Here is a 16,868-nt window from a genome sequence, read left to right as displayed (position 1 = left end):
TGGTGCTATCCCATGCCTCTGGGAGGGCATTTGGGGAAAAGATGGTGATATGGTATAAGTATGAGGCCCTGGGTTCAATTCCATGCACTTCTAGAATGGGACAAAAAAAAAAAAGTCAGGGAAGGGTGACCCAGGTCCTGGCAGATCAAGAACTTTCTAGATTCCTGTGTTCACCCCTGCAGGTTAAATACAGACAGCAGTGCATGGAGCCCCTATTCTAGGACAATAGGTAGGCTGATTCTCTGGAGCAGAAAGACTGAAAGCCCTGAGCTCACCCAGACAGTGAGTTCATTATCATATTTTTATTATTCTATATTGCTCTGTGTGTGTGTGTGTGTGTGTGCGCGCGCACGTGTGCGTGTGCATGTGCCTGTGTCTGCGTCTGTGTGTGCCACAGCATCTGTGTGGAGGTCAGAGGACTACTGGAGGTTTTGCTCTCTTTTCACCTCCTGAGTCCCAGGGATTAAAGTCAGGAGTCATCAGGTTGTGTGGCAAACCTTCACCGTCTGAGTCATCCCACTGACTCCATTAAAAAAAATTTTTTTTTTCTCTAATTTTCTAGCACGAGTTCAGAGAACAGATTTGAGTGAAAGCTCCCAGAGTTTGAGGCCAGATTTTCTTCCCAGGCCACTAGATTCAGCCCTTCCTCAGAAGACTCTGGCAAGGTTGGAACAGCCTTCTAAGCAGTGGACCCAACTTTCTCTGAAAGCATCTGTGTTGTCCATCTGCATATAGAAGGCCCCCTGTGGCTAACTTCGCCTGATATCATCCAGAGGCAGGGCTGTGGAGACAGCGCAATCAGTACAGGGTTTGCAGGAATTGCGTTCAGTCCTCAGAACCCACACGAACCCATGGGAAACATGCCGGGGGAGGTGCCGTGTGCTCTGTCTTAGGAAGATGGACGCAAACCCCTGGGGATCCCTGGCCAAGCCAGACAAGCCTACTTGGTGAGTTCCTGACCAAGGAGAGGCCCTGTCTCTAAAACAAGGTGGATTGTGTTTGAGGAACAACAGCAGGGGTTGTCCTCTGATCTCAACATGCATGCCAATCCATACACATAAATCACGTGCGTGCGTATACACACAAATACACGAAGAGCCCAGAAACCAGATGTAAACTCCAGGGTTATAGGCAGGTGACAGTTTGCCATGGTCCCTGGGGACAGGGTCTCTGAGGCCCCAGCATCACTTGAAGGCAACGATGTTTCTCCCAGGCTGGGAGACCTCCCTGGCCCCAAGCAACCCCTCCCTGTTCTTTCATTCATTTGTTGTTGTGCAGGAATCCCTGGCCCTTCATCACACAGAGACATTCTCACAACCACAAAGGTTTTGTGCTTGATGTTTTATTTCCCAACAGTGAAACAAGCTAGGTGGGCCCCAGCTTAGCACCATGTAAGCTGTTCTACTGTCTGGCCTCCCTCCCTCCCCTGGGTACCCTCTTACTGTCTGCCACCTCTCGGCTACCTCCACTGAGTGCCCAGGAGTCACTGAAACTCCTGGTCTCTGGGATATCACCTTAAACACCACCTGAGTTGTCTGAGGAAGGACTCTTGGCAAAGCAGGGTCAGAGTGACCAGGCTGGCACTAGGATGGTTCGGTGTCACCCAAGCTGCACTGTGTCCTTCACAGGGTCTTCCCCCGGCCCTGAGAGATGACGTGCTCCGGTTGGGCACGCATGTACCACTCCACCCAGGAGCCATCGTAGACAGGCACATCGGGTTTGCCACAGAGGAAGGCCCCCAGGACCACGTGGCAGGCTGTGACACCGGAGCCGCATGTGGCTACCAAGGGCTTGGACAGGTCCACCTTCTTCTCCTGGAACAGGCGTTGGATCTCCTCTGGGCTCTTCTCCAGACCTTCACTGGTCAGGAATTCAGTGAATGGGATGTTTACTGAGCCAGGGATGTGTCCAGGTTCGATGCCTGCACAGGGGGGAACACATGGAAGGGTAGCAGGAGCAGTGTTTAGTGTTGCTGGAGTTTGTGGTATCAAGTCTCCCACCACAGCAGAATGCCAAGTGTGCGTCCAATGTCTTATCTTAAAGCCACCAGAGCTAGGCACCACACCCACACAGATGGCCAGCCTAGGGCTAAGGAACACCCAAAGTCACTGTGCCCAGTTAATTGCTGGCTAGAGTTTGAACCCAAGAACTAGACTCTACCAGCTACACAACACCCTGGGCTTCCTGACTATGATCCTTGAGGGGCAGCAAAGTGATACATGTGACCTCTGTTCAATTAGGACTCAGGACACTTGGGGGCCTAGAGATGGCAGACGGGCACTAACCAGATAATTGCCAGTGTGACAAAAATACCCTAGGGCTACAGTGTGAAAATAGAAAGAGCTGACATGGCTGTAACACTTGCTTTGTGCAGGACAGTGCCTAGACCCTCTCAGCAGTGTTTTCTCCTTTAATACCACCCGAAATCTATGGGAAGGAAATGTCTGTCACCTTCACCCCAGGGAAATAAGGCACAAAGACTAGCATGCTCGAGCTAGCAGTGGGTGGGGAGAGATGTAGCCACCCCAGAGCCTGTGCTGCCAAGGAGCAGGCCTTAGTGCCTGTGGAGGGGCGGGGGGGTCTTCTCCCAGGCTGAAGCCAGCCAATCAGAGGTCCTGACAGTGTGACTGAGAGCATCACAGACAGGAAGAACCCAGGAGCCTTGGAATGATGCACAAAGCGTCATGGTCACCAAGGTTCAGAAAATGGTGAGGCAGAGGGGCAGAAAAACCTCAATGTACCTGGAAGGAGGTTTTGAACTTCTGGTCATAGGGGACATTAGACTTTATTCTTAAAAGAATTTAGTCTCGATCTGAGGATATGGCTCAGCTAGTAGAGTGCTTGCCTAATATGCACGAAGCCTTGGGTTTCACCCTCAGTGCTTCAAAAAAAAATTTTTTTTTTCCTGGTGATGTCTGCCTTTCAGCCCAGCACTTGGTAGGTGAAGGCAAGTGGAGGAGCAGAAGTTTAAAGTCATCCTGAGTGGCATAGTGACATAGTGTGTTTGAAGCCAACTGGGGCTACACGAGACTCTGTCCAAAAAACCAAAAGAACCACCAAACCCAGACAGTATTGCTGATGCCAAGAAGTGCATGCTGACAGGAGCCTGATATAGCTGTCTCCTGAGAGGCTTTGCCAGAGCAAGACAAATACAGAGGCGAATGCTAGCAGCAAACCATTGAACTGAGAACCAGGTCCCCCAGTGGAGGAGTTAGAGAAAGGATTGAAGGAGGTGAAGGGGTTTGCAACCCCATAAATACAACAATACCAACCAATCAGAGCTCCCAGGGACTAAACCACTACCCCTTCCAACCTCCCCGCCCTGACATTCCTCTACACTGGGACATCGAGCCTTGGTAGGCTCCCATTGATGCCCAATAAGGCCATCCTCTGCTACCATGGACAGACCCATGGTTCCAGCTGCATATGTAGAGGAATGTCAGGGCGGGGAGGTTGGAAGGGGTGGGTGGGAGGGTAGGGGAACACCCTCATAGAAGCAGGGGGAGGGGGATGGGGTGGGAGGTTATGGATGGGAAAACAGGAAAGGGGATAACATTGGAAATATAAATAAGAATACCCAATAAAAAGGGGGGAGACCTAGCAAGGCCAGAAATGTGTGGATAAGGGGACTGTCACTTTACCCATTGCTTGGAAGCCCCAAGGGCTCCAATGTACATTTTGTTTCTAGCTTTCTTCCAGCCAGAGGTTACTAAAGCCCCATTTTCACAGGAGGGCTAAGACTCACATCAGAATGAAACCACACAGCTGTCAGTCAAATCTGGGCTGTCTAGATCCCAAAATGAGTGTGTGAGAGCCCTCTGCCTTGGTTTCCCTGTCTTTGTGGGAGTTGCTGGTCTCTCTCCTCAGAGGATGGCAGGAGACAGAGCTCCTGAGCTCCGAGAGGATCCAGTGTGTTAGTCATCCCCAATGAAGTGGATCTCCTAAAAGTCACCCCATGCAGCCCTTCTCAAAGCAGGGAGAAGAGCGAGCTATTGATCCAGGATCCTCAAAGCAAAACACGAACCCTGATCTGCTGGACTGAAGGAGCAATTTACAGGTGTACTTGGCCAAGTCAGGGACTGTGGAGGAGAAATGGTGAAGCTTTAAACTAGCATGGCTTCCAGCCTGGCAGCCTGGAGCACGTTAACTCTTACCCCTGCTTTCATCCCACACAGGCCGGGGTCACCATCCAGAGGAGTGAGCTGACCTGCCAGGCACTACACAATGCAAAACAGAGATAGGGCTCTGAGCAGAAGCCTGTACCAGTAGAGAGGGCATGACAGAGCTTCCAGGGCCATGGCTGGTTCCTGTACCCTGGCAGGCTGTAGAGAAATGGTTGCTCACTGTGGTTAAGTATGCAGGGAGTCTGAATGCAGAGAGGTCCCTTCCTGAGGTCTCTGGCAAGGCAGCCATTCCAGGACTATTCTCCTCACCTGCACAATGGCAGCGCAGGCATTGCTCCATATTTTCAGGAGAATTGGTGCCTGGACCCTCCACGATACCAAATCACATGAAATGGTGTCCCGTCATGTAATCTACACACACCCTCCTGACATTGAACATGTCGTTGGATCTGCCCCAACTCCTTTCTCTCCCTTTTGCATTTTGAGACAGGATCTCACTCTCTAGTTCAGGCTACCTGGGAATTACTACATATAGCCCAGGCTGGCCTCGAACTGGTGATCTACCTGTCTCGGCCTCCAAATGCTGGGATTACAGCCACACCCATCTCTAGATCTCTTTCGATGCTCACTATAGCTGTAAATGCTATGTAGTTACACTGTGTCATTCAGGAGTAATGGCAGGGAAAGGAAGGGCAAACCCTCAGTACAGAAAAAAAAGAAAACTTTTCTGAGGTTGTTTAAACACTGGAATGTGGTATCTGTGGGTGCTGAAGGCTGGTTGCACCTAGCTCCTGAGAGGTTCGGCTCACCCCACCATGGCCATAGCTCTGCCTGCTTTGTGAGATTCCTTCCCGCATTACACAAGACTTTGCCCGGAGAAGCCCGGGCCATACCAGCCGGCTTGGCTCTCACCTGGGGCACCAACCATGTTGAGCCACCCATCCTAACACCCTCTCAGAATCTCTTAAATATTACTCAGGCGGCAGTTGCAAGCGTCGGGCACCCTATCAACTCAGGATCTGCAGGCTAGACCAGATGGACCAAGCTTGGGTCCTTCCTAAACTTGGTGGGGGCTGCCTTCTGCTATTTTGGGGTGGCTGTACAGAAGCTCGGTATTACAGTTAGTGGATTGTCGAGCTCTGGGTGCCCTGGAGATACTTAGGCAACCTCAGCTCAGAATTCTAAAACGGCGAGGTAGTATTGCGGCCTCCATTACAAGAAGGAAGCGGAGGCTTAGAGTAAAGTAGCCAGCAACTAGCCCTTCTCCCTTGCTCTGCATGGGTGAAATGCTAGCACAAGGCTAGGCAGTGTCCGGAGCACACACCAGCCTGTCCCCACATCCCCATCTGCCTGTTTCCCCAGCGCGTTACCATCTCGGGGTTCTGGCTGTGTGCCTTGGAAACGGCCAGCTGCGCGGGCGTCCACTACCTGGAAGCGCCGGGCATCCAAGTTCTCCAGGATATCCTCGTGGGTCTTGATGAAGGAGGGATCGAGCTGCGCGCAGAACTCCGCAGGTTCCGAGGGGCTTTTGCCAGAGCTAATTGGCAGGTTCTGGCTCAGCCAATAGCGGAAGCCGCCGTCCAGCAACGACACAGAGTGGTGGCCGAAGGCGCGGAACATCCACCAGACCCTCGGAGCGGAATAGAGGCCCTGGTCGCTGCCGTCGTAGATCACGACGTGTGTAGCGGCACTCACGCCCAAGCTGCCCGCGTAGTCGGCGAAATGCGTGGCACTAGGCAGCATGTGGTCGTAGGGCGATGTGTGGTCGCTGCAACGATCGATGTCAAAGAAGGCGGCGCCCGGGATGTGGCGCTCCTCAAACTCGCGTCGCGCATCGCGGCCCAGCTTGGGTAGGTACCAGGACGCATCCAGTAACTTCAGCGGCTGAGAGGCGCGAGGGGATTTCAGAGCCTCCGCCACCCACTGAGCAGATACCAGAGCTCGGAAAAGCTGTGGGGCAGCCATGGCCTAGGGGACGCTCGGATTGCAGGGCTGCAAGACAGGAAAGATACCAGAATGAGAGACTAGCCTGTCTCAGGGATTGCGGTTAGGGCATGTGTGCTAACCGGCGTAGGTGGAGCCTGCGCACTGGTAGAGCAGAGTCCAGGAATACAAACAGGGCCTGGGGTGAAGCCAGGTCCTGCCTTTATCACCTAGGAAGCCCCCCTGCCAGGCTTTGAACAATGAGCAGCTTCACTTGACATTATGGCCATGAGAGGGTGGTGCAAGTCCCTCACTCTAGTCCTTACCCAGCAAAGTAGGGTAGGGCCAGGGCCAGGCTCAATTAGCCCTTAGGTAAAGCAAATAAGACCAAAGTTTCAGCCCTTCTCTAAGATGCAGTCCAGCTTCATAGCCAATCAGATCCACTCATTCATGGAGCCGGTCTAGGAGTCCAATGGGAACAATAACCAGAATTCACCCTTCGCCCAGTGCCATTTAATCCTCGTGTACTACAACAGCTGACAAAGCAGCCTCTCCCCAGCCTGCTGAAGGAACACCCTTAAGGTTTGGTGCCGTCACCTTTTTCTCAAAGCCACTGAGGCCCCTTGATACACTTGCAATTACCTGAGTTGGGAGCTGTACCTCCTATAATACCAGTACTCAAGAGACTGAGGTAGGAGGAACAGAGGTCAAGGCCAGCCTACTCTACATAGGAAGTTCCAGCCCAGCCCAGACTACTCAGCAAAACCGTCTCAAAAGGAGATAAAATCAATCAGTCAATCAATCAATCAATCAATCAATCAAACAAACAAAAAACTCAGGACAACAAAAGACCTAAACAAACAACAGAAACCAAGGTACTAAGTGGGGGTAGGCTAGGATCACTGGCCTAGGCCCTGTGTGGGGTGGGTTTGGGGAAGTGGTACACATTGAGAACCCTTGACTGTGGTTGGCCCCCAGAGCAGCTCAAGCAACAATCAAGTGAGGAATTCTGGAGTTTAGTTTGAACACCATGGCTTCTACCTCAGCTTGCACAGGAGAGAGAAGGCAGAAGGACTTTGTGAGGGAAGCAGAAGCACACTTCTGCAACCTAGGGATAAGAAAAAGGGTAAGCCAGGCACTGGTGGTACACACCTTTTATCCCAGCTCTAGAGCCCTGTGAGTTCGAGGCTAGCCTGGTTTCTTTTCCTGCTCAGCTTCCAGGGGGTGAGGCGGTGGTAAGTTACAAGTATATACCACATGCCTAACTCCAAAACCTACCTCTTAATGAGATTAAAAATATGAATATAGGGGCTGGAGAGATGGCTCAGTGGTTAAGAGCTCTGACTGCTCTTCCAGGGGTCCTGAGTTCAAATCCCAGCAACCACATGGTGGCTCACAACCATCTGTAATGGGATCTGATGCTCTCTACTGGTGTGTCTGAAGACAGCTACAGCATACTTATATATAATAAATAAAATAAATCTTTAAAAAAATATGAATATAGAAGGGCCACCATCTACTCTATAACAGCTTCTTTGAATGATCTCTTAGGGAAGTTGAGTGCAAACCCGTTATTTCTTCCTTTACTCTCCAAATGGCTCTTGAATCTACAGCTGGCCTATCTTAGACTTCCAGGGGGTGGGATTTCAGAGGTCACTACCTCCCAGCTTGATTGACAGTTATCAAGAAAAAGCCCTAGACAGTGGAAAGAGGGTCAGAGAGGCTAGGCTATGGGTGTCCACAAGGGGCAGAAACGAAAAAGACAAGGCTTCTTTGTGCTTGGAGGGCTAGGATCCCAGGGAGAGTGGCTCCCTGGAGGTTCATCAGGACACATAGGATGGGACCAGGCCATCCTAAGCTAGTGTGAGCCTATATGCCCCACTCATGCAGTGGGTGGGCAGGCACCGAAGAGCATCTCCTCACTGGGACCCTCCTGGTTCATTCTTTTCCCTACTGTCAATCTCAAAGTTCAGTGTACGCTGGGAAAATGCTAAGCAGTGTTTGAATGTTTGCAACACATCATGACAGTTTTTCAGGGCAGAATTGATGTTCAAAAAACGGGGAGGGGAGGGGTGTCCAGGAGAAAAGCATTCCAGGGGACCAGAGTAGACTAGAGAGGTGGTGTACCGCTGGTTTGCAAGAGCCACGCTCTATTTCCAGATATTTTGCTTATTGGCATTTATATAAATTTACAGTGAAGTGGCAAAAATTGAAGCCCAAGACTATCCATCACCATCACCATCACCACCACCACCACCACCACCACCATCATCATCAGGCTTCAAGGACCAACAGCTCCCACCACTTTGGGCTTCAGGTGAGAAATTAGTCCCTTCTCCACTACGTGCCCTGGCACCTCCTGGCTCTACTTGTTTCTCCTGTTGGGAGAAGTTTCAGCTCAATCCCGCAGGGTCGTTTAAGGCACTCGGCAAGGAGAGCCTGATAAAGGTTAGTTTCATTTCATTCCAGTGCGTTCTGCTACTTTCTCCTCTTGGGGCACGCTGGGTCTTCTCACCACAGCCCCTCTAAATTGCTTTGTTTATTCTCTCGGGCCCTGCTACTTTCTCAGGAGGTCATTCCAAACTTCTTCCGGCCACTACTATCCACCTGTCTCTTATCCCACCCCAACCCATAGGCGGTCACAAGTAGCCGTGGACAGCCCCCCGTAAGGCAAATTAGGGGCGCCCTGGAAACTCTTCTCTCATAGACTGCATCCCCTCCTCCACTCCCTCCACTCCCGCGTGGTGCCTCGCTACGCACTTCCGAGAAGCACCCTCTCTCATAGAAAAGCAAATAGGACGCATTGGGCAGTAGGTACCAGGGTTTCGCGCTCCCCACTCCCCAGCTCCGCCATGTCACCCCCTCCCCGCGCCCTCAGAGGTCCCCTCCTTCCGCCACCAACCTGCGGCCAGCCGAAGGGAGGAGACTTGGGCACAGCCCACTGCCTGGGCCACTCCGAGCCCTTGCACCTTCCATTCCCCGGACTGCGGGGGAGGGCACGCGCCATGAAGCCGGGTTGTACGCTGCCTCAGTGTCACCTCGAGCCTCCAATAGCACCTGTTGGGTATGAGAAATATTATACCAGGAGGGGCAAACAGGATTCACGTGCGAAGCCGCAGAAGCTGTTCGGAGTCCCGACTGTCTTTGAGAGAGGTGTCTCTCCTCATCCCTATGGGAGGCGGTACAATGGTGCAGTCCACTTGGGAACACTCCCAGCTGCTGGTTTGAACCCGCCAGCTTCTCCAGAGCGCAAGGGCAAGTGCCAGCGCCGCTTTTGGGGCGATTGAGTGCAGCGAACCGCCCAGGATGGGTCCTCTGGCTGGGTTCTGGTGGCGAAAGCAGGGCAGGGTGCCTGGAGTTCTTTCACCGGAATAGGGCATTCTAGAAGCCAGAGAACTAAGGCTGCAGGAAACGAAAGCAGAAGGGATGGAGAGTGGTCAGTGCGCCCGGGACAGGCGACTCGAAGCCCAAGGGCCATCTTCTCATTCTAGGGCTTGTGTTTGTTTTTCCCATTCTTGCAGACAGTGTCCTGAGCCAGCCCCTCCCACCAGTGGCTGCTATAGGAATGCTCCTAAGCTCTTGGCCACGCCCACCTGCCCTCCTAGGCACCAGAAAGGGAGGGCGCCAAGGCAGTGGGAGGGGGTGGGGCAGGCTTTCCCTAGGGAATGTGCCAACCTCTCCCTCTGTGAGACTGGCTCTGAATGTAGTTACCATTGCACGCTGGGAAACTGTAGTGGGGACAACAGCCCCGCCTCCCGGTCTCCACCCACCGCACTCATTCCTCACAGGCCTGTTCTCTTTCCCGGTTCCCACCCGCGCCAGGTGACACGCAGAGCTGACACTATGGTTCATCAGGTGCTCTACCGAGCGCTGGTCTCCACCAAGTGGCTGGCGGAATCCATTCGGTCCGGCAAGGTGGGGCCAAGCCTTCGGGTGCTGGACGCGTCATGGTACTCACCAGGGACCCGCCAGGCACGCAAAGAGTACCAGGAGCGACACGTGCCTGGCGCGTCCTTCTTTGATATAGAGGAGTGCCGGGACACGACTTCGCCTTACGAGATGATGCTGCCCAGTGAGGCCCACTTTGGGGACTACGTGGGCAACCTGGGCATAAGCAACGACACACACGTCGTGGTATACGATGGAGACGACCTGGGCAGCTTCTATGCACCCAGAGTATGGTGGATGTTTCGTGTGTTTGGCCACCGCACAGTATCAGTGCTCAATGGTGGCTTCCGGAACTGGCTGAAGGAGGGCCACCCGGTGACATCTGAACCCTCGCGGCCAGAGCCAGCCGTTTTCAAAGCCACACTGAACCGCTCCCTGCTCAAGACCTATGAGCAGGTCCTGGAGAACCTCCAGTCTAAAAGGTTCCAGCTGGTGGATTCTCGGGCCCAGGGACGGTACCTGGGCACACAACCGGAGCCCGATGCAGTAGGTAGGTGTTTCTGTTCCCCCTGGGAGAACTGTACAACAGAAAGATGGGGAATTAAAACAGCTGGGACCCTCAGTCCCTCCAGGTAGACTTGCCTTTCCATCTGTAAAATGGGTGTGGACAGCTAACTTTAAAGGCTTTTGTAGCACACACCAGGGCCCTGTGTGCCATAGGTGGGTGCTAAGAAGCTGCCCCCATTAGGTGACTGCTGGCCCGTCTACGGTCCACTTCCAGTCACCAGCTCTCCCACGTGCTGTTGATGTACGTGGGAGATGTTGATGTACCAAAAGATGTTCTACCGACAAGCGGTCATTTGAATGGCTGTATAGAGGTCTACAAATATCTTCACACCCTTTAGGGCCAGGAAACCCTTTCAAACACCAACAAGGTTCTTCCCTGAGCTCTTTTGTGACCCTGACTAGTGTCTGTGAAAGGCAGCTCAGTTCCTAACCTCAACAAGTTGTTGCAGCCTGTCTATGGAGCCCTTACAGCAGCTGTCAGCTTGTGCCAGGGATATTGATGGGGGGAAATACCTAACTTAGATGAAACACCAGAAGATTGTTACTTGGTCAGTTAAGTGACAGAATCTGGATTTGATCCCAGTACCATTTTGTTTTAAACCAGGGTTCTCAATCCAGATACAAACCCATTCAGCCCCACCACCACTTCCTAGGCTTCAGGGGAGCCTCCTGTGCCAGGCATTCCCAGAAAGATGGCCCTTGGGTCCCCTTTTGTATGTGTGGGGAAGCCTGAAGGAGTCTGTACAGCTTAGGAGTGAGGAAAAAAAAAATCTCAGGACATGAAATGCTGCCTTCTAGAGGCACCTGACTAGAGGCAACCCCACGTTTTGCTTTTCCAGAGTACAGGGCTGGTGGTGGCTCACCTCACACCTTTCTCTATCTTTTTAATCAGTAAGTGCTCCTTCCCTGCACGACTTAACTCCAGGATAACATTTTACCTAACTTGTTGCAAAATGTCTCTTCCTTTCTGCCAGCTGATGTGCGCAACCCTGTTTTCACAGTCTTAATACTAAATTGTTATCCCACTGGACAGAGGGGGGCCTAGGCAGAGGCAGGAGCAGATCAAGGCCACACATAGAGTTGGCAGAGGTTGGCACCGCTCCAGTCTCACTCTCTCCAGGCCTTTGATTTCCCCCGCCTGCTTGGCTCTGGGAAGGTCAGGAGAGAAAGATGCACACTCATTAGGCGCTTTCCAGAGACTCTGGACATGGGATACCTGCAGCCCCTCCTGCTCTTGGCTCAAAGCCCTTTTGCTTCTTGGAACGAAAACTGGGGGGAAGGGAGAGCAAAGCTGGCCATTGAGCTTTGTCAGCAGGCTGAAAAGCAAACCAAGAAATGAGTGACAACGGGGCCCAGACATAGCCTCCCAGCACTTTACAAATGAGGAAAACTGAGGCTTGGAGAGGGGACACAGGCTGCCTGCGTTCTAAAGTCCTTCTCTTTTCTACAACTCTTCCTACCTCTTCTGATTGCCCGGGAGTGTCAGAGAGCCTGGGTTTTCATTCCAGCTCAGCCACTTGTTCGTGGTGGGTTCAGCCCAACCGCTTGACTTTGCGTTTCCTGGTTGTTCATAAACAAGCAGAGAGATCCCCAGCCCTGTCACAGCACATGGCTTTTGTTCCAGGGGCTCTTTGGAGGGGAAGGCACTGAGCAAAGTCCAGGGCCATCTAGACAGGCAGGGGATGGGCTACGTGCCCCATTCTGTAAGAGGATTTGCTGGACACAAATGCACACCACCAAGGTCATGGTCTGTTCTGTGGGATGGATTCGGGGAGGTTCCTCTGGGTTCAGCAGTCCAGATATACGGCATGGGGGATGGGGAGGCCTTGACTGAGTGTTCCTGAAGGTACTGAATATGGCAGAAATGAAAAACAGGTCCTCAGAGACCCCATGGCTACTTCTTGCCTTCTGGGGGCAATTGCCTGCCCATCAGGCCTTCGTGTGCCTTCCAGAGTCCTGAGTGAGCATGCAAATAAAAGAATATTCAGGTGCAGCTGTGTGTAACCACCGGAAGGAACACTAGAAAGACAGTGGTAACCTATATACGTCAGGCCTGAGTCTGGGCACCTAGAGCAAGTAGGAAGAATCAGAGAGGAACCTTAGAGTTCAGGGGTCTCTAAGGGCTTTGCCAGTAATAGGCTGGTTGCCTTCTCCAAGCCTCAGTTTTCTCATCTATAAAGTGGGAATTCTGTATTTGGGCCTGGTGGCACTCAATTCTCAGTTGTTGAACCTGGATACCTGTGACCAGGTTATTTCACCTAGGGGTGGATGGGGATGAGAACGGAGGAGATTGCTGGTCTGTGCTGAGTACTTTGACTTGTAGACCCCTGGATGTAGTTGCTTCTGGAATCTTCAGTGGTCTTGTGGAGGGACTGGCCTTACTGTACTCAGGGCTGCAGGCCCCGAAGTGAGAGGCTTGCCTAAGGCTGCTGTGGAGGGTGGAGAAAGGCAGAGCAAACATGAGGACTAGGGGAGGAGAGGTCACCACTCCACATTGTTGCTATGTGAGAGCAAGGAATACTTCTGCCTATGGCCCTGCCTCTTGGGCCACAGCCAGGGTGACTTCTGGATTGGATTCCCTATCTTTGGGATGAAAGCCAGAATGGTCCAAACAGGTTTTCTTGGCCTCCAACAACCATGCCCTTCTGTGGCCTAAGGGATCTTAACATGCTGTCTTAGTCAGGGTTCTCTAGACTAAGTAAGGGTAGTCTCTATATAGTAAGGGAATTGGTTGATGACTTACCTGTAGTCAACTCCCCAACAATGATCATCAGCAGCTGTGAATGAAAGTCCAAGGACCTAGCAGTGACTCAGTACCACAAGGCAGGCAGGCAGGCAAAGGAGAGAATCTTCCTTCTTCCAATGTCCTTATGTAGGTCTCCAGCAGAAGGTGTGGCCCAGATTAAAGGTGTGCACCACCACACCTGGATCTGGGACTGTTTTGTCCCAGATGACCATGAACTCAGAGATCTCCTTGCCTTAGTCTTGGGGGTTCATAGCCACTTTGCTTCAAGATCTCCACACCAAGATCCAGGTCAGAAACTTGCATCTCTCAGCCTCAAGATCAGGATCGCAGGTGAGCCTTCCAGTTCTGGATTGTAGTTCATTCCAGATAGAGTCAAGTTGACAACCAGGAATAGCCACTCCACATGCCTACTGACTTGAATGAACCTCCTCACAGACCTGGAACACAAACTCCTAGACTTGCAGGTCACTGAGGAACACACGAAGTCATTTCAGTAATACCTTGCCTTAGCCTTATTTTCCAGGGGAGCTCAGAGTGACTAAAAAACACAGGCTTTGGAGTCGGACTTGATTTTCAATGCCTCTGCTATGTGTCCCTGGGGAAGTTATTAAATCTCTCTTAGCCTGGGATCCCCATTAGAGCTGGGAGGAAAGTCTCTTAGTTTTGTGAGGAACGAGAGAGATATAGTTATCTAGAGAACCCACTTTTGGGGTGCTGGCTGCAGAGGGGAGGAATGTGGTAGGAAGTTTGCTTCTAGCTGCAAGTACTTCCTCTGGTTGGCAGTGTTCCAGAGTTCTCTGGCCTGGGCCCATGGGTTCCCTGGCTCTCCCTCTGCACAAAGGCTGTGGCTTCTGTTCCTGTAAAGTCCCCAGGCAGAGGCTGGGGAGGTTGCTCAGTGAGAAAACTGCTTGCCTTGTGACCATGAGGACCTGAGTTAGATTCTCCAAACCAATTTACTAACTCATGCCAGGACCCCAGCACTGGGGAGGCAGACACAGACAGACCTCTGGGTCTCACTGCAGCCAGCCTTATTAAAACAGCAAGTTCTTGGTGCATGAGCCAGTGAGGAGTATGAGTCTAGATGGTCCTCTGACCTCCATGTCCACATCTATACAGATGTGCTCCTCACCCACCCACCCACCCACCCACCCACAAACAAACAGATGGGCCCTGAGCCTTTCTAGCAGAGTGGCCATTGCTACCTCCTCGGGCTGGCGTCAAGGCTTCCAGCATCTCTAGCTTCATCCTTACTCAGACAAGGTCCCCTTTGATAGACTCCAGACAACAGTATAGTTGGTATGTCACCGACAAGAAGAAAGCAGCAGTCAGAGGTCCGGTGCAAATGATCTCTCCCCACAGTGCCTGCAGGAAGCTGCTGTATCCTGACAGTTAATCTCCACAGGTCAAGTGCTCCCCACTGGCACGGTAACACAAAGCTGGTTTCAGGCCACAGCAGGAAGACGTGTCTAGATGTCACTGTCTTTTGCAAGCAGGGACATGTGTTTAGTCAGAGGACTCTGCTTGTGCTAATGATTCTAGAATCTTCTTTGGGATGAGGGGGTTCCCATGTTGCAGCATTGACCCAAAGAGTATCCCCTGTAAGCCTGTTCCTCCCCTTCTCACCATGCCAACCATGCTGTTTCTGTCTTTCCCTGTGGCCCAAGTTTAATGGGTTGGTGGGGATTTGGGGAACCTGAAGAGCCAGAGGCAGTTCTGTCATGGGCCTCACTCTTAGTGCGGTCTGTGGAGGGGTGCAGGTGCCCAAGGAAGAGAGAAATGGCTAAGCATGCAGGGACTGACAAAGCATGAGTCCTTTGCATGCCACCAGGCAGCCATGGCCCATCTGTGTTGTTTCCTCCTCTATTGGTTTGAGGTTTTTCAAATGAGGTCTCTCTCAATAGCCCAGAGTGACCGTAGCTCACTGCATAGACTAGGTTGGCCCCAAACTACGGATCCTCCTGCCTCAGCCTGCAGCACGCAGGGACTGCAACTGTGAGTTACCACCCACACTGATTTCTCCAGTCTCACTGGGTATGTTCGAGAAAGGACCCTGGCCTGCCTCACCTCTGCTGTGCTCACACTTAAGCTTCAGAGGGTGTGGAGGGAGCAGCACAACCCCTGTTACTAGAAGGACCACAGCACAGGAGCAGACACCATTTGGACTCAATATTATCAATGTTGTTTGTCCTCACCCAGGGGCATTCACTCCCCATGGGGAAACTGAGGGGCAGAGGTGGCTAAAAAAATCAGAGTAGTAAATGGCTGAGGTGGGATTTGAACACGTATCTGATATGAGATCCCCCATCTGTTTTTACAACTATGTGCCATTCTAGAAACATCTAGAATGGGTGTGGTCCTGGGTCAGGCTCTCCTTTGTGTCCTCGGTTGAGCCATTTCATGTCAGCACACCTCTGCATTTTCACTTGGAAAATGAATTTACAGAACTCACAAAGCTAGCCAGCTTCAATACTCATGCAAATGGCTGCCCAGGGAGGCCCTCAAAGTTTCTCTCCACCATGCCCTTGGCAGCAGCGAATTGAATAGCTTCTATGTGAATTCATCCTATCTGCTCTCCCCAGTGATCCCGGGCAGGACACCGGTGTGTACCACTGAGCCCACTTCACAGGTGAGAAAACCTGTGGTGTTGAGGACAGAGGTGATAACCAGAGGTCAAGGAACAAACTCGGAGGGTGCGGTGCACACAGACGTCCTCTTAAGAAGTGACTTAGAACATCCCTCCATCAAGACAGATCTTGGGACAGGGCCTGCAGGCTTGAGTCTTACAGTTTGAGTTGCCAAGAGAGCAAAGACATTACTTTTATTGGTGGTGGTCCCCAGGTCCCCAGGTTCTGACCTCCATGCCTCCTCTCATCTATATTTTCTATTACTGCCCAGGACTGGACTCAGGCCACATCCGTGGCTCTGTCAACGTGCCCTTCATGAACTTCCTGACAGAAGATGGCTTCGAGAAGAGCCCAGAGGAGCTGCGTGCCATATTCCAGGACAAGAAGGTGGACCTCTCCCAGCCCCTTATCGCCACATGCCGCAAAGGGGTCACTGCTTGCCACATTGCCCTGGCTGCCTACCTTTGTGGCAAGCCCGATGTGGCTGTTTACGATGGCTCCTGGTCAGAGTGGTTTCGCAGGGCCCCCCCGGAGACCCGTGTGTCCCAGGGGAAGAGTGGGAAGGCCTGAGTGTGTGCAGCCTCCTCTTCCGCCCACCAGATCCAGCCAGTTCCCTTCAGTCAGGCTTGTATGACCTGCTGAAGGTTCGCCTCTTACGCAATGGAGATTGACAGGATTTTAGAATTCCTCTTGGTGCCTTCCCCCCTCCCTCTACACTGGAATAAAGTGCCTTTTCTCAGTAGTGTGTCTGCCTCCTTGCCCTGGCCCACTCATTACCTTTAGCCACGAAGGCCCCCAGAGGACATCATTGCCATACTCAGTCTTAGCCAAGGCACCTGGCTGCCCTCTCCTGTGTTTCGTGACAGACTTTTCCTAAGACCACACACACAAACACACACACACACACACACACACACACACACACACACACACACACACACACACACACACACACTCTCCACTCACCTCAGAAGGGGAACTTATGATAGATCAAAG

General features: G+C 52.2%; 2 protein-coding genes across 10 annotated transcripts; one reads left to right on the top strand and one right to left on the bottom strand.

Annotated features, from left to right (window-relative positions):
• Positions 1-1,322: 1,322 nt before the first annotated feature.
• Positions 1,323-8,976, bottom strand: Mpst (mercaptopyruvate sulfurtransferase). 8 transcript variants are annotated; one of them, NM_138843.2, is given in 3 exon segments: positions 1,323-1,921; positions 5,495-6,116; positions 8,950-8,976. In NM_138843.2, coding segments are annotated over 2 exon segments (894 nt in total). In that variant the 5' UTR covers positions 6,090-6,116; positions 8,950-8,976; the 3' UTR covers positions 1,323-1,622.
• Positions 8,977-9,279: 303 nt separating this feature from the next.
• Positions 9,280-16,614, top strand: Tst (thiosulfate sulfurtransferase). Of its 2 annotated transcripts, XM_087555791.1 has the most exons (3): positions 9,280-9,483; positions 9,870-10,485; positions 16,144-16,614. In XM_087555791.1, exons 2-3 carry the CDS (start codon positions 9,891-9,893, stop codon positions 16,440-16,442), a joined length of 894 nt encoding a protein of 297 aa, XP_087411917.1. In that variant the 5' UTR covers positions 9,280-9,483; positions 9,870-9,890; the 3' UTR covers positions 16,443-16,614.
• The last annotated feature ends 254 nt before the right edge of the window (positions 16,615-16,868 follow it).

The sequence above is a fragment of the Rattus norvegicus genome, chromosome 7 (genome assembly GCF_021556685.1).
Source record: "Rattus norvegicus strain SHRSP/BbbUtx chromosome 7, alternate assembly SHRSP_T2T, whole genome shotgun sequence".
In the NCBI taxonomy this organism is placed as follows: domain Eukaryota; kingdom Metazoa; phylum Chordata; class Mammalia; order Rodentia; family Muridae; genus Rattus; species Rattus norvegicus.
This window is presented reverse-complemented; position numbering and strand designations above follow the sequence as displayed.

Bases quoted from the DNA above. Each gene is read 5' to 3' on its own strand.
- Mpst (XM_087555658.1), bottom strand. From the start codon at position 6,089: ATGGCTGCCCCACAGCTTTTCCGAGCTCTGGTATCTGCTCAGTGGGTG. The intron at 1,922-5,494 runs GTAACGCGCTGG...CCCCCTGTGCAG, and splicing joins ACAGCCAGAACCCCGAGATG to GCATCGAACCTGGACACATC.
- Tst (XM_087555791.1), top strand. From the start codon at position 9,891: ATGGTTCATCAGGTGCTCTACCGAGCGCTGGTCTCCACCAAGTGGCTG. The intron at 10,486-16,143 runs GTAGGTGTTTCT...ATTACTGCCCAG, and splicing joins ACCGGAGCCCGATGCAGTAG to GACTGGACTCAGGCCACATC.